Source organism: Calonectris borealis, chromosome 6 (assembly GCF_964195595.1).
Source record: "Calonectris borealis chromosome 6, bCalBor7.hap1.2, whole genome shotgun sequence".
Classification (NCBI taxonomy): Eukaryota; Metazoa; Chordata; class Aves; order Procellariiformes; family Procellariidae; genus Calonectris; species Calonectris borealis.
The window spans coordinates 18,048,545-18,069,789 of NC_134317.1; the positions used below are offsets into that span (position 1 = coordinate 18,048,545).

General features: G+C 40.7%; 1 protein-coding gene across 5 annotated transcripts in view; it reads right to left on the reverse strand.

The window, feature by feature from the left end:
- Positions 1 to 21,245, reverse strand: part of USP37 (ubiquitin specific peptidase 37) — a 37,782-nt gene that overhangs the window by 15,648 nt on the left and 889 nt on the right. The window contains exons 1-17 of one of the 5 annotated variants that reach the window (XM_075152974.1): positions 20,973 to 21,159; positions 19,894 to 20,101; positions 16,188 to 16,359; positions 15,541 to 15,641; positions 14,076 to 14,257; positions 13,637 to 13,711; positions 12,946 to 13,043; positions 11,325 to 11,409; positions 10,196 to 10,357; positions 9,613 to 9,744; positions 7,470 to 7,593; positions 6,996 to 7,201; positions 5,791 to 5,908; positions 4,487 to 4,566; positions 2,986 to 3,150; positions 1,461 to 1,526; positions 143 to 293 (exon numbers count right to left, since the gene is read on the reverse strand). In XM_075152974.1, the coding sequence (XP_075009075.1) occupies positions 143 to 293; positions 1,461 to 1,526; positions 2,986 to 3,150; positions 4,487 to 4,566; positions 5,791 to 5,908; positions 6,996 to 7,201; positions 7,470 to 7,593; positions 9,613 to 9,744; positions 10,196 to 10,357; positions 11,325 to 11,409; positions 12,946 to 13,043; positions 13,637 to 13,711; positions 14,076 to 14,257; positions 15,541 to 15,641; positions 16,188 to 16,359; positions 19,894 to 20,049 (2,073 nt within the window). In that variant the 5' untranslated portion in view covers positions 20,050 to 20,101; positions 20,973 to 21,159. Of the gene's footprint in view, positions 1 to 142; positions 294 to 1,460; positions 1,527 to 2,985; positions 3,151 to 4,486; positions 4,567 to 5,790; positions 5,909 to 6,995; positions 7,202 to 7,469; positions 7,594 to 9,612; positions 9,745 to 10,195; positions 10,358 to 11,324; positions 11,410 to 12,945; positions 13,044 to 13,636; positions 13,712 to 14,075; positions 14,258 to 15,540; positions 15,642 to 16,187; positions 16,360 to 19,893; positions 20,102 to 20,294; positions 20,498 to 20,972; positions 21,160 to 21,245 lie in introns of those variants that run through there. The other 4 variants (XM_075152975.1, XM_075152976.1, XM_075152979.1 and 1 more) reach the window with 4 other exon arrangements.

Below are 21,245 nucleotides of genomic sequence, written 5' to 3' on the forward strand. Positions count from 1 at the left end.
CCTTCCAGCACTGCAGTGCTAATTAGGAGAAAAAACTTACCTTACATCAATTTTACTCACAGTCTATGCTAAGAAAAGCACAGGCCAGACATGAGCATATATAGGATCTACGTATATGAAAGTTTGTGGTTTTTTCCCTTACCTTTTCTGGCTCTTCTTGCAGTTGTTGCTGATCTCTACTCTGTATGTTACACAGCCTTTGGCTATGGGCAACAGAGCGTTTCAACGGCTCATCATCACTGTCAGAATCTACATAGAGTGCTGCAGAGCTCTTTGACTTGAAAGTGTATTTTCTGTAAATTAAAAACATGGCTATAAAACTTTATAGCATTGTAGCATTGTACAAACCTGTTTCAAAGTAACCATTAAAGAAGTGTTACACCAACTTTCACACTGCGGGGCAGTACTATTTGGGGAACAAACTGCAACGACTGACAATGACAATTTATTAACATAGCAGGCAGGGTTTTCAGAAAAGGTATATTTTACTAGGTTAACTGACATACCCACTTCAAGCCTGCAATAGCAACTTACAACGTTAAAAGTTACTAAGTGTGTGGCTGTTGCTTCTAAGGCCAAGGATTCTGCACTTTATTACCTAGCAATCCCAGACAGTACTCATTTGAGTCGAGTCCACAGTGACATGTAGAACTCAGCACAAGTTTACTAAGCTAGACACAGGACTTCCCACATCATTACTAGGATATAAAAAGTGCAAATCTGCACAATTTTTTCAGTTTTCCTGTTTGCTCTTTCATTAAGATAAATTCGTGCTTCTTTAGAACAGAAGACAAGGGAGTCTGGGGAAGTCGCGATTTCTGCTCAATTAGGAAATCTCATCTTTAAGTATTCCACAATGCAAAACTATCCAGTGTGACACCACATTTTTCACTATATCAAAAACTGGCCTATAAAAACAATGCCCTCTCATCTTTGCAAATAAACTTAAGGAACTAATGACCCGTTGCCAAAACACACATTGGGGCTCCATAGAGCCAGAATAGAGAAAAGAGCTTGACTGCAGAACTAGAAACCATTTTGCTTCTTATATATGTGACTTGCAACTACAAATACAAGCTAGTTCAAGATATCTGGCACTGACAAATCATCTGTACAAACTAAATCCAGTTCTCATTCTGATGCTTAGCCTTCTGTCTGAAAAAAAATCATCTTTGCTTACTTACAAGTCCCCAAAGGTTCTCAAAAGAAATGCTAAGGTGATCATGTCAACTAGGCAAATTGTACCATTGATATTAATTTCAGCTAGCATGTAACACCAATAAAACTCAGCTATGAAAAAAGTCAGTAGCTGAAATAATTTACTACAACAGAAAAAATAGAAAGAAAAGAAAACAAATAGAAAAAGTGTAAAGATTAAAGAAGAATTAGAAAATTTTAAAATGCCTTAAAAATTATCCCATGAAACCCCAGGCCATGGGCATTTCAGAGCTATAACTCACCTACAAGGTGTGGAAGTGCTTATAGTACAGGAATTCACCATTTGGGAGGCTTTCAATGGACGGGAACTATTAAAAAAGCAAAGTATTCATTGCAGCAGTTACAGTCTTCAAAAAATAAGTGTTTACTTGTCTGCTATGCATGCAAATCCATGACCAAAGAAACAAGTAGAATACCATTATGTACTTGCTAATTGCTGAGATTTAGAGTAATAACTCCATCCTGTTATAAATATACAACAGTTGTTCAAAATCATATGTAATCCTTTAAACTTGATTCACTTCTTAGTGATGCACCCTTAGGGACAAGCTCACAAATTAAAGGCTTTGGGCTCCCATGTCAAGACAACTCATTCCTTTATTTTTTATTCCCACCAACACTTGAGTTCCTGCTCCCAACCACAGTCTCCTGCTGCTGTCTGGATCAGCCGGTTTTCTGGCATCTCCGTTTCTCCTCCCTTAGGAGGAGATTCTTCTAAACAAACTTCCTTCTCCATTTAATCCTTTCAGGAGCTCCTCAAAGTCCATCACTATCACTACACATCTATCCACCAGATGGCTGCCAACGCAGAAATCTTTTCTAATCTTCCACCTCAAACCAGGGCTGTTTCTCTCAGCCTAAGTTACCCTTCCACTCTTTGGTCAATCAGAATGGTTTCAATGACTAAAAAAAGCCATTGGAAAGCTATTTCAAACATATTTTCAAGTATTTCTGCTCTGGTTAGCTTAAGCTATTTGTTTTGTTTAAGATTTCTATTGTTAAAGCAAATTCTTGGGAAACATCCACATAAATCTCAAATGCCACTAAACGTTCAGCACAAGAACACTGCTGAACATATACACCAGATGTGTCCTAACTCACTACGGCTACCGTGGTTATGTCACTAGGCAGGGACCACGAGAGACCTGAGGGTTTCTTGTTCCTTATTCTGCCACAGACTTCCACTTGCCACTTGTGACAGCTGGCACATTTAATCTCCGTGTCTCAGGACAAGCAGCTGTACAGAAATAACTGCCACAGGGAAAAGGAGAGAGTATTTTCAGCATGTGAAGTGCTCAGATACTACAGTGGCACAGGAAAGACAATGAAAAATGAATGACAGCACAGGAGGTGCAAGTGGAAATTAGCAGAAAAAGGTAGGATGTTATGTCTGCTAAGCAGAGTTAAGTGTGCTGTGAAGAGAAAGGTAATCTAGATTATATTGGACCGAGAGGCATAAATTCTAGAAATTACTAACAGAAGCTCTCTTAAAAAGGATAGAAAGTTATTTTCAAGGACAGTGAAGAGTATTATCTTACCAAATATTCCCTAGATAATGCCCCACCAACTCTTCCTGCTGCTTCTATCATGCTTCCTTTCCATAAATGTTCTCAGGATGGCATCATTACAAACTAGCAGTGCACATCTGAAGCTGCATAATTTTAATGTTTCCTTGCCCAGACATCTTCTGGAGGAGATGTGACAACTGCCTGCCTTGTGGCATATGTGCTTAACACAGCATGGGTCAATCACAAGTTGTACACTTACATTGCAGAATGGACGCTCCATCCCAGCGTCAGCGGCAGCCTAGTGCTTTCCGTACAGTGTGAAAGCAGGGTTAAGTATCTTGGAATAACCACCTGCTGCCCGACTTTATGATTGAGAGACAATGCTACATTGAAGCTGTATCGTTTCAGATGAAGAATCAGGACCCTGAGAGATATGAGAGAAGGACAAATGTTAATCTCAAGACAGAAGTCAGAGAAAACCTACTCAAAAACCAAGTAGCCCTGTTTACAAAATGCATTCATCTGACTCTCAAACAGATTATTACTTCGGGGTGGTAGGGAAACACTATCCATCTCTTATCTGGCAAGAGACAGGTAATCACTCCACTTTGTGCAAGGTGCAGAGTACAGACTCTGTCAACTCAAGAGGCTTCCTGCTTTGATCTGCATCACCCTGCTCTTCAGTCAACAGGAGCAAGCAGCTCTTACCAGACTCATTATTTCTACTATGCAGTGAGAGGTAGGAAACAGTCAAAATATTATCATTACAGGCCAGAATGCTAGTATATTACTCCCAAATATTACAGACTGTGATGGAGGGATCACACAGCTGCCCAAAACTGAGGAGGAACTGTGCCCAGTGCAAGATGTGTACTTGGTTTATCTGTCACGACACTTTCTCTTTGAAAGAGCCTTTGATCACAACAGTATAAAGAGCTTGAAAAGGCCTCCTTACACTGAATCTTCTCCCTTACGCTGCACTTTGTACAGCCTATTTAGATCATGCAGCTGTGTCATCACTTATGTTGTGCTAATATTCAAAAACTTTGACAAGAGTTTTGTAGTGCTAGCATAAATACACTATTTAAGCAAAATGCAAGCCAACTACCAAGTTGCTGAGTTCAGTATACCTGGGACAAGGACATAGGCCAGATAAAGTCATCCAACAGACTTAGCTTGAGAAAACGATCCCTACCTCCAAGCACTTCCACTCTAAATAATGAACTAAACCCAACCACGAGGTCAGAAACGATTGAGCATGCCATTAACCCTCAAAGTGTCTGCCTTTTCCTCGAAGTGCCATGCTTACTGAGAGAGAAAACAGGTATCAGCATGGGAAGAATTATTTGATCAAAGCAAAACCCTCTATATAGCTTCTGGCACTAATTAATGCCTCCAACTCAGTGCTGCCCATCAGGTGAGCCCAGCACAAAATGTTAAACTTCCAGAATATATTTACTGTTTCTGCTTCCCTCATATCCCAGAAACCCCAAGAAAAGGGGAAGGGGAAAACTCAGTCCTCCTTGTGTGGCGATAGGGAGGAAGAAAGAAGTGTTGCAAAGGGTGCTCAAGAGAACTTCTTTAGAGGGAAACTGAAGAACAACATGAAGACTACTGTCTGCACGTGCATCTTTCTCGCATGCTGACCACCGTACATGCTGTCCTACCTGTTTTCCCAGCTTTACTCTTCGAGGGAGTTTTGCTTGCACTTTTGTAACATGTGCTTCCAGGAAAGAGAGGAACAGATTGTCAACATTTACCTGGGAAGCCTGTTGAACTTGTGTGTGACAACAGCAGACTTTCCATTGCACTTCTCACAGGAATACTCGATCTCCTCTGCCTGTTTAAGAGAACAGAAAAATGACTAGTGGAACAAAAGATGCACCAAAGAGATCTCAACAGAAAGCACATCACTTTTGGCTGTCACAGAAGCTCTTCAAAACAGCAGTTACACTTATAATCACCTTCAACATGACCTAACAACAGGGCATCTGATAAGAAGGTAGCAGAGCTTACAATTTGACAACATATCTACTAATATGGGTGGAATTTTTCCTGCAAGACTATTGCAGACCAGTGAACTAGCCACAGTTGAGAAAAATTAGCTTCCAAAGACGGGGGACAATCTTGCAAGGTTTACAGTTTTCTCTCCCATACACAGGGTCTTTTTTTCTAATAACTTCTGGTGGAGGATAATTTGCCATGAAGTTTTCTCTCTCTTGTTCAAAATCTCAACTTTCTTCCCGAAAAGCTATCCTCATCTAAACTTGTCAAGGATGTGCTGCACCGAAGTACAGTTTTGAACAGACAGCAAAAGGGGAAGCATCACTGTGCTGAAATTACATGACTTAGCCATCAAACTTTTCTACAGCCTTTTTCTTTAAGTGAGGCCAAATGACACCACTATGATTTTAAGATTTTTTTTAAAATCATAGGACGTCCACCAGCTTTTAGAAAAATAAGCATGTCAATTATTCTATCTGTTGAAAACAGTATCTGTAAACAGAGAAAAAACACAGATCTGACTCAAGATACGACAAAAAACAATACTAATTCACAGATGTAAGGCTCATTTTTAGCTTTCAGAAACCTCGCCTTGAAGCTCTATTTACAAGATGAGCATCCACATATTACAACTATTTTTTTAATTATTATATCTGCATGACCTTTTTCCTCCATACTAATTTAGGCCAGTACGTAAGCTGTTGAAGCATCCTAGCCCAGGAGAGGAAGCAGCAATTTCTGAGTGATTATCTCAATCTGACAGCCTCCCTTCTCTCCTTTGTATCTGTTTATGCCTCAACTCTTCCACCACAAAATGGGGAAGTTTACCTATTTCACAGCAGTATTGTAAGGATCAGTTAATTTCTGCACAGCATTTTACAATAAAAACCTCCTGTATACTGTTAATGTACAAACCTCAAAGAAGTGCGAAGTTAATTATTTCACATGCCTGCAATCACTGTCATAGAAACTAATAATCAGCTATACAATCAAAATTTCCATATGGTACATAACCTACACATACTCCACAGTGAATAAAAACAACCCCAAAATTATGTACCCGAAAAAAGAGGTCAAGGGAATCCTGGATCGATCGGGAAGGAAGCAATTTCTTTCTTCGAGGAAGGTCAATGGAGAGGTCATTAAACTGTTCTCGTTTAGTGACTGTTTCACCACACCTAAAAAAGAAACATGCTTATGTAAGCCTGATGAATAATACATTTGAAATTAATGACAACTTACATTTTTTAGGCTAAAGTAACTTCCCAGTAAACATATGCCTCTTGATCAATCTATTTTTACTCATCAAAATGAAATTGTTTGATGCTTATGACAAAGTTGGATTTTGGGATTTCACTTTGATGCTTTAGAAGTTGAAAGAAACATTTGTGTGAGGATGAGAACAAAAAACCACAGACTGCTTTGGAGAGGCAAGTGATCAGGTATACATGAAATCAAAGTGACTGCTATGTAGCTGAACACGTCTTCTTCACTCAGCATTCCTAGGAGAAAAGAAGTGACCCCAGCCCAGAAGGGAAAGCCTAGAAATACTTTCAAACTGGTTTTAGAAACAAAATAGTAGAGTCCATCTAAAAAAAAAAAAAAATTCTCAATTTTCTTATGCTTTTTTTTTGGGGAAAAAAAAGACCCTACAGTCATTTGTCTTCAATAATTATTACCTGCATGCAATTTACTTTTAATTATTTTAGGGAACCAATGCAGTACACGCAAAGTAATATTCCCAAATATCTGTGTTCATGAAAACTCTGTGGAATGCAAGCATCCCCTATGGGAATCTGCTGCACACGTCACACACAACGAACGCCCAGACATACTGGTTTACATGTTTTTCCGCAACAATCTAGAGAGACAGAAGAAAATGCCATTCCCTGGAAGCCCTTAGAAAGAACAAATTAAAAACATGGCTCCCCATTTTTTTTAAGAGGAAACATTACTTGGCTGAAACCCCCTTTTCTCCCTATTCTCATACAACTGGTACACAAAAAGCAAAGCACAGAGGCTTTCCAACTGGATATGTAATGAAGAATTAGATGGCACGAGACTGTTTAAAGAAGGTCTGTAGTAGCAGACAGTGTGATGTGAGGTTTACAGCATTTCTAGACCACAGAATATTTTCTACATATCTAGCTTTGAAAAAAACATAGTTCTTAGTTTTAGTTATAGCCTGCAGATGAAGTCACGTAAGATGGAAACACTTCCCAGTTTTTTAGGGTAAGTATGAGAAAAGCTCTCAAGCATACTTACATTTTGCAAATGATAGAATGCTGAACCTCAAACTCTAAGTTACTGATAACTGGACACGTATAAACTTTGGTGGCTGAGAGGTCATCAGAAGGCCTTCCAGGTGAGTTATCTTCATTAGGGACCGGCTCACTCTTCCAAGTTTTGTTTAACTTTTCCATGTCTTCCTTGAGCTGATCCAGACACTGGCTCAAGAACTCATGTGCATCCTAGAAACGGAGTAAACTCATCAAAGTGATTTTGTACAACTTCATTCAGTATCTTTCTCTCAACCATACAGACTGGGGAAATTATGTTTTAGTTCATTGCATTCAGCAATACTAAGGCAGTTCTGCTCTAACAAACAGCAGGTATTCATTGTCATTCAATCAAAAGCTCAAGTCACTGTCAAATAGAGTTGAAGCTTGACAGGAGTTCAATGCAGTCCAAACACTGAACAAATTACACGTAATTGTTTCTAGACAATACGGTACTTACGTTCTGCATATACCCAGAAAACCTCTCTGCAGTAGCTGAAATGGCACTTTTCACCTTCTTGAGTAGCTCCTTCTTAACCTCAGGGCTGCAGACATCCTTTTTAGCAAGCAGATGGGCAAAACGTCTGCAGAAGTCAATGCAATGAAACACTGATTGGCTTTCCAGGACTTTAGAGAAACAAAATAAAACTCATGATACCTCATTTTAAGAGTCTCTAAAAGCTTTTCTCCTGTGATAAGTGGTTTAGAGGTTCTGTATGAAAATATCTCATACATAATTAACCTTTTCCATTTCAAGTATTTTGAAATCTCATTTAAGGCCATCATTGGAACAGGACCCAAATGAACAAAAAAATTCCACAGTCTTTTAAGGTAAAGAGAAGAGCCTTATAAAGTTCTATAAACTTATTTCTGCTATATCTTTTACAATGAGAGAAAAAAAAAAACCACAATGCTTTTTGAATACATTTGTACTAATAGGAGATATGAAATCACATGGCACCAAAATAAGCAACATGAAATCATTAAATTCAACTTGCATGGTCAGACTGGTTCTATTTATTTTTTTATTTTTAAATTTCCACTCAGTTTCAAGCCTCACTTCTTTCTGCAGTAAAACATTACAACAGAGCAGAAAATAGCTGTAACAAAAAGAGCCGTGAGGAGTTCCTTGGTTCAAGCTACATACAGTGTTACTGGTAACTGTTAAAAAACTGTTGAAACTGACTTTACCTGTGCCTCTCATTACTGTGATTTAGTTACCTTTTACAACTGCTCTACAATTTCACAGGAAATACACACCCAATATATTCCAAGCACAACAGTTTTGGACATAGTACATACATGGGAAGGTGATGGGAAGATGTCATGTTGCATGACACAAAAAAAAAGAAAGACAGAAAAGACCTGTGCAACCCCCTCCCACCCCAAACCAACAATTAATAGTCAGGTTACCCAGAGAATCTGATCAGTTTACTGCAGCTCGACAAGTTTCTGCTATTCTGCTGAGCTACAGTAACACTGCGTGGTCTCCTAACCCTCTAGAACTACTCAGCGAAGCATGTTAGGAAACACGCCTTTTTCACCACAAAGCAGTTGACAGGCAATCGCTTTTCGACCAGAAAAACATTCATCGCATTAGATGAAGCGCCCATAACCAAACCAACAGAAGCCAAAATAGACGCTACGGAATATCAACTCAGACGTGTACTTAGGCACAGGATCACACGCTGCCCTCCACCAGAGGTACTATGGCACAAGCTCTACCCACATAGTTTACCGTGAGGTATGGGGGGGCACAAGCTTCAGAGGTCTTTCTACAAAAATTAGGGAAAGGACATTTCAAGAGGCACGTGGAACAACCTCTGATCCTGAGTAGCGTAGGAAGAGTGCAGGAAGACACAGCAAAAATAGAAATACCCCAAAGCATACAAAACACTATGAAATGGAAACAGAAATGGTTCTGATAATCCTGAATCTTGTTCAGTGAGAGAAAAGAGACGAGGTACACAAGAGCATATACAAAAAAAATCCCAAATGGCAGAGAGTGCGGTACATAGAGCAAACAGCAGTTTGTCTTTCTGATAGACATAAAATGGAATATGAATGGCACAGGAATTCAAAATTTCAAAGAGAAAAGAGAGTTTTACATATTACAGAAGCCTTTGGAGCTTCTTGAGATGAGGTTTGACTGAACTGAGAGTTCAGCTGAATTCAGAAAACGATTAAGTATGCAGAACTCGAACGCTCTCCCCAGCTACTAGATAAAGGATATTTTCCAAAAAGGTATAAACCCTCACGTATCAGGTGAAGTTAGTGACCAGCTTAAACCCTAGCTGCTAATGTTTTAAAAAGAAGTTATTCTGCATCTATTTATTTTGCAGTTTCTTGCATTTTCTTCTGAAGCATTTCACTCTGCCACTAGAAATACAGTAGAAGATATAAAAGACTGCCTGTAACTCAGCATTGCAATTTTTAAGAGCCCACTTCCTATTTCTGAAGTAAAACTCCAAAATACAGAGAGCTCTAGGATTTATTTTATTATCTACACATGCAAATTACCCTCTACAAAGGTGCTTCACTATTAAGAAACTAGTTTCTCAGTAATGAAAGAGAAAATATCCTTCCCAGAAAGCAAATTTTACCTGATAAGTGCATTGAGTGGAATTTTTTTCCATGGGATACCCTGCTTGAGCAAATCATTAGCAAAAGACTGAATTGAAAACAAGGACTGTAGAATGGCATTCATATAGCAGGTGTTTCCCAAGTTTGAAAATCTGGAAAAAAAAGAAGAAGATTGAACATGGTATGTATGTCAAGGTGTAAACATGCCAGTGTCAAACACGGCCCTACTAACACGTAGGACATTTACCCCAGCCACTCCCCACAGAGTTCCTTATTGGAGCTGCCCTCCTGCCCTTCAGAATAAACTGAAAACTCACGGGAGGCGGCATTTATCAGGAAAGCACCCATGAGTTTCCACAATCAAAATTTTAAAAAAATGTGCGTATATACACAAGATAGAGAAATGAATCATGAAAGCGTAAGAAAGGAACAGGAACGACATGAAATTATTGTATCTCTAAAATTCTCAGGAAGTGGAAAAGTGTTCCCTGTCTCAGTGTTCATTAGTTTCAGGATTTTTTTTTTTCATTAAATAATTATAACAAGAATGTGCATGTTCTGATGATCAAAGTGTGCATGCTAGATAAAGAAAATTAAATTTACCCTTGTAATTGTTGTTGAGGATGGGTGGAAAGGGGCACTCGGGGTTTGTTCCACCCTGTGTAATCTTGATTAGATCTCATTTTTTTAACAGAAAGAGGGGCAGGCTGAGAAAGAAATCCCAGGCTTCTTTTGGCTGAAGGGGTCTGGCTGGATACACTAGACCTAAAAACATAAAAGGATAAGAAGTGTAAGATTTCTAATGCTCTTCCTTAAATAGCTATATAGTCCATGACACTGGAATTATATCGCTATAGAAGACAGGGACTGGTAAAGCCACACAAGATAACTGGCATGTATCATAATGCAAAAGAGGTCTGAGAGAGAAAACTTCTTTCCAGAGCACTTAAATACTTTGTTTGGTTAAATTTCCCTACATCCACAGGTGTCCATGCAGTGTAACCAAGTCTTTTGTCTTTAAGATATTCAACAATTCCCCACACTGTACGATGAGAGGAAGAACGATAGTGTAGCATGAGATCACTGCTCCTAAGATATGCTTAAAATTCACATCTGGGCCAGAATCTTCATTTTCAGCCTCTTGTTCTTGTAACTTAATCACTCTGGACCTCAGTTCCTCATGTGTAAAGCATGGACAATGCTTCTTTTCTTCCTTGATCTTGTACCTCTTCTACCCAGGGCAGAGACCAACAGTTTGATTGCACAGTGTCTAACGCAGAAGAATCCTAACCTCAGCAGTATTCAGTATTACTAAAATACTGTTATTAAAATATAGAGTTTCATGCCATTTATCTACTTGGGAAAATGAAGCAAGGATTCAGTCTAAAGTTCCGGAGTTTAGATAGAATTTGAACCATCTAGAGTTTAGATATTATCTGGATCAGTGATTCACAATGACTATAATTGACTTGAGTGATTTTAGAAAGTCTATCTGTTGCAAGCAGTAACTGGAGTTTGTAGATGTAACGAGCAATTGTAGCCACACTGAATACCTAGATTGTACTCCTGGTTGCGGGAGGAAAATATGTGTGTGTGTGTGTGTGTATATATATATGTGTGCACATTTTATGAATATAAGCTTATATCATGTGATAAACACACAGGAAACTGAAGATCCTAATTCCTGGGAAAGAACTGTCATTTACAGTTCATGCCAGTGAATCAGTCCTACCTGTCCAGGGTAGAACTGCCAGTGGAGTACTCTTTTGACGAGGACCGACTACCATAAAAGGATGATGACTGCAGTGGTAAAATACCTTGGAAAACAGAAAAAGAGGCAGGTCATTTTGTTCCAGGTAACTCAGCTATTTATACAATATACAACTCGTTTTAAACTATTTAGTCAAAAGGTTTAAAAATCCTCAAACACTGTTTTCCAGAATTCGTTGGGGAAGTACTAACACACATACTTAGAAGTGCTAATGTGAATATTAATCATATGTAAGTAAAGACATGATGGTGTTTTAACTGAATTTAATACCATAATCTCCATCAAATCCAAATTGCAATACAAAACGTTAAGACCACTCAATGACTTTTTAACTATATGAAAGATAATAAATATCCACCTCTTGCTCAAATATACAATATACGCATAACAGAAAACTCACTAATGATTTCTAATACAGTGCTCTCAAAATTCAAGGTAAATATGCAGAAGTGAAAACAGTTTCTCTTCGCACTCCAAATTCCAAAGTAAATTACTATATGCTTGGGGCAAAATATGATTGTTTCATTGTTCTGATAGCATTGTGTCAGATCCTGAGAGACTAATGCCTCAGATGGTGCCACATAAAAAAAAAAGCTCTCAAAAGTCAAAAAAATACCTATTATGGTGAATCACAGCATAATTTAGTTTGGGTAATGAATAAACATTTGCTTCTATCCCAGTTTGAAGTGGTTTGAGCCATGCAACTTTCAAAAATGCAGATATATGAAGGAAGTTCACAATACTGTTACCTGAACTTTCAGGTATACACTCACAGATTCTAATTTTGACTCTAAAAAGCAAACCAGATTTTCATTCAGCGATAAACATTCACCTTACTGGCTTCTCCAGCAACACGTTTGCACCATCAGAGCTGCACTAAGAAAAGAATGCATTCAGCAACATCCCCCATAATAACAAGATCTTGAATGCATTCCCCTTTATGAGGAAAAAGGCTCAGTATTTATTAGTAAAACTGAAGAACGGTACTGCTCACTAGCTTATGTACATACTGTCAATACTTCTATATTGTCTGTAAAACCTTGCCACACACCAGTATCCAACAGAACTTTGGCACAAACAGAACAAAGTCCTGGCCCCAAAGAGTTCCCCCTCTAAGTTCTGGGGAAGAGATAGGGAAATAAAAGCAAACAGTACACATTTTCAGCACAAAAACCAGCCTACAATTCACATGGGCAGTAACAGCAAAGGAAAGCTTTAAAAATAAACAAGAAAACAAGCAAAAAGGAAATCCTTAGGTGTTTACAGGAGTCCCCTCCCAAGGGGAAGGGCAGCTTGGAGCAAAGTTTGAAGCTGCCTGTTGAATTTTCAAACAAGCCGGCACATGGGCTGGCATCAGCACCCGAGTATAGAGGTCAGGGTCACAAGAGCAGGATAGGCTTTGAAAATGAAGGCAAGTTGTTTGCATCTCATATACCGCCCTGTAGGAAGCAAGTAAGTTAGTGGCACAAGGAAAGCAGATTCGGAAAACCACCTCTGCAGCAACTTTCTAAACTAATACGAAAGGGGTAAAATCGTACCGGTCAGAGCCAGGTATCATTTGGCTTTAGTTTTATTTTTTTACCTGATGTCCTATTTTCCTCTGCCTGCTTCAGATTCAACTGTTTCTCTCTGCTACTGTTCAAATACTTCCATGCTGGATCACTCAAGGCTTTATTATTCCTAATTCCAGATAAACAAGAGTGGGAGTCAGTGCAGGTATACAAGACACAGGATATTCCTGCTTGATATTTACAACTCGTTTTAAAGCATTTCTCTCCTATCACCTTTAATACTTGACTACGGAACAGTTAAACTTTACTCACAGATAAGTTTAACGAATTCATTTAAACAAGCCTTCTTACTTATGATTAAATGCAATTTCAAAAACACGGGAGTTTATGCTCCAAATGGCAATTTCCCTGTATGAATTTTGTTTTGAAAAGAGTCAAAGCAAGTTTAATAAAGAAGGTACCTATTGCTATACACATACAGCACATACGACAATCCTGACTAAACTGACGAAAGAAAGATGACACAAAATTTGTACGTGCCAGTTCCTGCAAAGCAACTGCTAGAGCAGGTTGTATTTCTCTCATTAATCAGGATTAATGCCAACCCCATTTCAAGCACCCAGCGTGTTCAGAAGTTGACTAGTGGCTGGCCTGTACCATGTTGCTGAGACAGGAAATACCCAAGCATTCTTTTCAGAAAAATTTATGTTTACAAATGAACGAAGAGTTTAAAATCAGAAACTAGGAACAACAGTTACTTACGTTGAAGAATCATTCTCTTTGGGATAATCTTCACTCATTTCTGAACCAGGAGGTTGTGTTCTTTTCCTCTTTTCACTGATGACAGAAAATTTTTGAAGTGGTCATTCTTTCAGAAAGGCTAGTAAATGATCCTCTTCCAACTGAACAGAACTCCTCAATGCTTTCTGTGCATTTTGCACCTATCTTCCACAATCTCCAGTTTTATAAGATAGCATACAGAGAAGAATTTGGTCTGCCCAACTCGTAAGTTGTTCATAAAGCTCTAGTGCCAGTACCAGCCAGAGGCTAGAAAAGCACGTATTAACATCCTGTTAAAAGTAACAGCAAAACCAGAGGAAGAAACATATTCCCTTCTTACTTCTAGGGGTACCGAGTTCCACCTGCAGCTCTATAAAGAGCTAAATTTTAACAATATCATAATAAGAGGATAACATCCTACCGATTCTCCAACAAGCCTGTTCTGTGAGGGACTGATGATGCAGGAGATGCTGAAATGTTCACCCTGTTGCTAGGTGTTCCAGTTCCAGTAGAATTCTTAACACTCGCTCTCGCTGGGGTACCCAGCACTTTGCGAAACGGATTTTCCTCCTTACTTTCCACGGTCACTCTTTTGGGAGGAGTCTGCAAAATCCAAGTGGAGGGGGCCAGGGAGACAACCGAAATAGTGAAAAACATTATCATCTTTAGTCTAATCTAGCATTTACACCACTGCTCTACTTGCTACAGTGTAGCATCGAAAAGCAGAAAAATGCTATCGGTAATAGATTAAGAGAGTTTAACACTAATTAGATATAGGTAAAATTTTGACTGTATCGATGCAAGTCATAAACATGAAACTCTACTGCAGTAACCAATTTCCCATCTCCTTTTCCAATGCTAAGTCAGTTGAACTTGAGTTTTTAAAATCTCCTTTACATGCTTTGACATTAAAAAACCCAAGGCATGATTCCTAACTATCCCCAGATCAATCCTGGGTGGTATTAAAAAAAAAAAAAAAAAAAAGCCGTATTAAAAACCACACAATTAGAACAGTGCCCTGGCAGCCTTGGGCCAAGCAAGCGCCACATGTAACGCAACGGGAAGAGCTAATAGTTGGTTGACTAAGGAATGTTGGTCAATTTTAGACTTGAAAACTAAACATGTCTAATCTTACCCCTGTATACACAGCCTTAGAGTTTTTACTGTGAGATTGCCTTTAAGCAACATGTAAAATTTCTTTTGGGACAACGTCAAAAATATTCTCCCTCAGGGTGGTAATAAAAGTATATTCACAGAGATAACAAAGTAAATTAAAGCCAGTAGATACACCATGAAATCTGTGTTACGCAGGGAGAAAAGGAAGAACAAAAATATTTTGAAGGAAAATTACTTTTGGGGAAAAGTCTAAAAAATTTACACAAAAGTCTGAACAGAATGCTACAAATTCAGTAATTTTATTCTGATACAAAACTGGGTCAGTGGCTTTTCCATATATACATTTGGCTGAAGTCTGCTAAACTCATTAAGACCTATGCTGACTATAACATGTTCAGCTGCTATATAAGGTGTTCAGTATAAACAAAGAGATATTCAGAACTATGTGAGAAGCAAGTCTTAATCATGTACTTTCCCTCTATTTCTGCTGCTTCTCTGCCTGACTGATATCTCAGCATGAAGAACATATTCTGTCTTCCACAGCCAGACACTGACCTTTCTTACTTATACAGAATATATGGCTCCTCATGAACAAGACACACCATTGCCAACCACCCTGTATACATCTATTCCAAGCCCTCTAGATTACAAAGACTTTGGATGCAAAATAAGTATTTACAGTGCTATTACAACATACAATAAGAGAATGAGAAGAGGAAATGAATGAAATAAAATTAAAGGAGAGGAAAAATTTGAACAATTAAACAAACCTGGTTTTCTATATAAGAGAATTGCCTATTAGCTTCCTTCTGTGTGGTCCTGCTGCCCAGCACACCTCCAAAGCTGCCAGATCCCTGAGAGGGTTTCCCAGCTGACAGGAAAAGTACACAACATTTGATTTGATTGTCATTTAACTGATTGGCATTCTTATTTGCAAGACGTTATTTAGCTGGAGTTGATTTTGGAAGGGACACTCTAGATTTCTTGCCAACAGACAGTACAATATTCTGAGTGCACAGACATAAGCACATGTTTATGGATATCCCTTATATTGGTCATTTACTCAGTTGGCAGTAAAGTTCCTATCCTTAAAAAGAACAAAATAAAATAAGAGGTAAAATAACAAGGAAAGAGACTATGCATGCGTGATAAACAGACAAGAGTTTTTCAACATACTTACAACATAAACAATTCCTACATGTTTAATCTCTGCTTATTGTTGAGCATGGCAAAGGTACATTGTGAGAAAGGTATATAACAAAAATTGGGGTTCAGGACCAGAAAGAAGCATTTACACAAATGCAAAGAAAGTCAGTAACACAAGCAGGACAAAATGGCTAAAGATGAAAAAAAAGAAAACACAGCACTGACCCCTCTCCAAACTGTTATTAACCTGATTTACAACAATTGCACTTACCAGTATGAACCCTGTCTTGGTGGACTGCATCCAAATACATCCGCATTTCATTCGCATCTTTAAATGGTACCTTATCAATTGTCAGAAAGCTGGTATCCTTTAGTGTTAGCATCAGGCAGCAGAGTTTTCTACCATTTGGTCTTAAGGTCACAGTTTTAATGTTATGGCTTAGCTGAAAACAAGAAAGTGACTATAAACGTAAATCCATTTTTAAAAGGCCAAAATACTTACAAATTCAAACAAAACACTTCAAACAGAGAGAGTAAGAGGCACTCGCACTGAAATACTTCTCCTTGCTCCATTTCAGGCAAACATTAAGCCTCACAGAATTAATGCAATCGGTGATCTTGGAAGCTGACAGAACTGAAAGGACAGTATCACTATAGCTCAACAGTCCCTATATTCCTGGATAAGCTTTCTGAAACTTCCTTCGCTATTGAGTGTGACATTTTCGAATGTAAAGAAATAAGAGCTTCATACAGTCCCACTTAGCTGTCTGAAACTTCCACATCAAGTTTGAAATATAATTTAAAATGGGGGAAGTTTTAAATGTTAAGTACAAACTTCTACTCACTTTATAATTTGCTCTCAGGGAAGACAGATTTGATATAGCTTAAAAAATTTGCTGAGGGAATAAGTGAATAAGAAACATGTTTAGTCTATATGCAACTTATAACAATTAAATGGTGTCAAAACTTTCAGGGTTATGGTCAAGCACAAGAATAATTTTAATAAGAATTTGTGCTCCCTAATAATGCCACTGCTACTTTATTATACCGTTACTTAATTGTTACTTCACGCTAAGTCACCTATAAGAACTGGCTGTTCAGTGAAGGTTCTACTATCCACACAGGTTGAGGGTAACTCCTAAAGCAGAGGAAGCAAAAGAATATCTCACATCTGCAGATTGCATGGAAGTTTGACAACATGTACCTAAGCATACTCTCATTTTCAATTCCCGTGTCCTTTTTTGCTTAATTCTTCATTTTGCTGCCGCTTCTTTAGCCCTGCCTAAGATTAGGCATTAGCTACACAATGACCTCCATGCCAGTATATTGCTATACTCAAAGCTTCATACGAGATTGGAAACCACAGCCAAGGTCATCAGGCACTACACAGACAGAGTAAACCACTGCCCATCAGATTGGAGTCTTCTCCTAATTTGGCCTGACCTGCGTACTGCCACACTACCGATCTAAACAATGATGATGAATTTATAGACGTGAACACTAATTACACTCCAACGCCCAAGTTTTGCTATCCATTGCTGTCTTGTCTCCTTCAAATTATATACACAAGTTTAAAAGCAAAATTATTCCTGATTTTTATTTAAAGTTGTTCAGGTATATAAAAGACTGAGATAGTAAAAGGCACTCCATGTCCATCAGTGAGACTTCTTTTTTTCCATGCAGATCTCTAGCTTCTTGGAAAGCCAATCTAGACACAACAGCAGTTTATAAGAAAGGCTGGAAAACCACCTCAATTGGAAACTAAGGGTTTATTTTGCTGGGAAAATTACACTTCTGAAATGCTTTGAGCTCAATCCTTGTGTTTTGGGTTTTTTTTCAGTGGGGGTGGTTGTGGTTTTTTTTAAATATAAGCTAAAAATGTCTTCAAAGACCTAAGAATTGAAAAGGGGGCTCCAAATTTTTCATCCTCTCTTAAAACATTGACCCCAGTGCAAAGGAATTACAGTTACTTCACCATCTCAGGGCAAAACAACCTATTTCAACTCAAAATGCTATCATGAGGGCTCCATCCACACTCTCCATGCACCTGTTATGACCCAGTCAGCACCACGAAGTCTTGGGAGGTGGGGATAAACGAAATATTTCTCTTAATACTTATCTAGTATCTAGGACAACTTAGTCAAAGCTCTGAAATGTCAGTAAAACATATCATCTGACATAAGAAATTTGATGATGCACCAGTCACTGTAGAAAGAAATATAACCCTGGATCCATCCAAATGTTCCAGAAAAGTAAAAAATGTGGGGAAATCACCCACAGTTCTCCCAGAGCAGCTTGTCAAAAAAAGGGAATGCTACTTCTAAAGCAAAATTATCAGGAATTTGTCACATCTGAAGCGGCACGCAAGAGCATTGTGACAGACTGAGGCTGGCTCAACCACACTCAAGCACAAGCCTGCAGCGCAAGGGGCAGGCAGCTCTCCCCGCCTGCTGCTCGCTCCCACCAATGCTCTTGTGCCAGTGTCTGTGTTGCTTCAAGATGAACAGGACCAGAAAGCGGATCCCGCTGAAAAATAACCACCATCCAAACAAAAATAATTGGTCTAAATATGCGGCATTTCCCCCTCCTTTGCTGCGGTCCTAGCTGCACGGTGCTGTATCAACCCCTCCACCAGATCTCACAGTCAGTTCTCTTCCCGAATTAATTCACGTGAAAACCCTCCACTGAGCTCACAGAGAGATCCGACGAGTGCCAGAGCCAGCAGAGGCGAGAGGCTGGGAGCAAAACCTGCCCCTTTAGGCCATGGTTAGCTGCTCTGTAGGCTCATCCTCCCCATGGACCCACCTTTCGAGTCACTGTCACACCATGTTAACACTCATCCAGGCAGAAAGGAGCGCGTGAGAACAAGCACCCAGGTAAGGCACAAGGGGAAGAGGAGACCACTCTTCTCAGAAGCAACATGGTCCAACGCTGGATTAAAGCGAACACGCAATCGCAGCATCGCGCGTGAGAAGGCAGACAATTCTTTTCAAGTCTATAGTAAGAGAGGTAGGAACTATCTACAGCTAACGATTTTCTCACGCCTCGATTCCAAGGCAACACAGACCAGATTCTTTGCTGAGACTTTTCAGCACACTAAGGCAGCAAAACCTGATCTTTCAAAAATAAAGTGAACTTTTTTTCACCGAGCCTGCACACAGAAATTAATGGCTTGGAGAAAGGTCTGGTGGACACTATTGCTGAAAAACAGCTGTGGCACGAAAAAGTAGAAGGCAACATTTAGATCAGTTTAGGCTGTTACAAAGTTGCTAAATAAGATAGAAATTTTTTTTCTTGCAGCTGCTCTTACATCCTCTACATATTTTAAAATCAGACAGAAATCTCTTACAGAAAAACACTCCTTCGCATTCTTTCAATTTGGGGCATTTTGCACAAAAAACTAGGAAGACTGAGCTGAAAACAACTATAGAATGAAAAAAAAGGCAATTTAGGCTGAAGATTGCAAGAGAATCTTTAACAGTGATCTGCATCAGCCTCCCAGCGAGGAAACCATTGCCTGGCGTATTTAAAAGCTAAAACTGTAACAACTGCTGTTCAGCAGCCTTGTATAAATAAGCAAAAGGTTACAAGTGTGTTAACACCGTTACTCTTCAGCTGCGAAAACTGCTAGTACAAAGTGTTCAGGATCTTCACCTCTAGACTCTGCAAATGTACCAAGAACAGAAATGTTCCAAAAAACTGAACGCGTGAGCCACGATACTTTGGTAACTTTTCTCTGCTTTTTGGTTCCTCCCATTCAGTGGTATCTCGGTGCCAACCTTGGCAGATCCTTTAACAATACTCGTGAGTAATTTACAGGAGAGTTACTCAAAGGGATCAGTGTTCAGGAAACGAGGAACAAGAAACAGTGACAGAGGGAAGTTTGTGTGACACTTAATAGCCTTGAAGAGGACAGCTGTTCACAAAAGAGCACAATCCATGCACTGCTCAAAGAAAAGCCTTAATATTTGGTGTACCTGAAATGTCTTTGGAATTCCTCCAACATTGTAGTGAACCACTAGACTCACTTTGTTGTCCTTCTCTACAATTTCAAAGCTCCCTTCTTTCCATTTTGTAATCCCAGTCTGCATGCTGCGCATCCGGACAGGTCCGTGCACCTTTAGCGGAGCCATGCTTTCTCACGGGAAAGAGCTAACAAGAGTAAGCGTACTCCACCTTAAAAACCTGTTAAAAAGGAGAAATTTGTAACTAGGCAGGCCAAAGAAACTCTACAGAAAGATGTAAGTGTGGCTTAAAGTTTTGGTAGAAGTTTGGTAGAACTGTTTTGCTGGTATTTTTAAACACGGTGAAGGAGAGTTAGACACAAGTGAAGGAATCTTAATTAATAAAATCTCTCCCAGTTTGGGCAGCAACGCACCGATTCCTCACTGTTGAAGCGAGCAGACCCAACCCGGACACAGAAGTTCTTGCAAATCCTTAAAGCAACTTCAACAGAATTAAGGAAAGGACAAAAAGTGCCCGAGGGAAGTCGGTAAGAGATGGAAACCAAAGTTTCGAGGGAAGCTAAGAAGGAAAACGAGCTCGTTCCCGGCGGGACGTGAGGCACGGTCCCCCGGAGGGGCCCGGCCGGGGCTCCGGTGCCCTCCTGGCTCCCCCCTGCGCTCCGCCGGGAAAGCCACCGGCCCAGCGGTACGAGAAGCAGCCCCCGCACCGCCGCGGGCTCCCGGTCAGCACGGCGGGGCGTATTTTAAATAAAAATTAGAAGAAATGAACGAAGCGGCCCCTGCGCGCAGCCCGGGAGGCGCCGCGGAGGAGGCTCCCCCGGCAGCCCGCGCTCAGGCGCCGCCGCCGCTCCCAGCCCGGCCCGGCGGCGGCCCCTCTCCCCCCCCCGCTGCCCCCGGGCAGGGCCCCGCCGCCCCGCCGCCCGCCCGGACAGGGACACGGGGGGCGAGGGCAGCGCCTCCCGCCCCGCCGCTCCACGGCCGCCCCGGGCCGGGCCGCTGTGAGGGGGTGGCACCCGACCGGGCGCCGCGGGGGGGGGGGGGGGGGGGGGGCGGGAGGGAGGAGGAGGAGGACGGGGGGCGAGACCCGGTACCTGCGTCCCGGCGCGTCCCCGGCGCCGCTGGGCGGGCTGAGGCCCGGGGGGGAGGGGGAAGGGGGGGGGCAGCGGCGGATGGCGGGAACCGGCCAGCAGCGCGAGACGCCGCGCGACGCACGCACGCGCGCGCGCGCCCGATCACGTCAGCGCGGCGGCGCCCTTCCCGGCGCGCCCCGCGACCGCCCGCCCGCCCTACGCGCACGCGCCGAAGCGGCCCGCTGGGCCCCCCCCCCCCCGACACCACCCGCATCGCCTCGCCGGCGCCCGCGC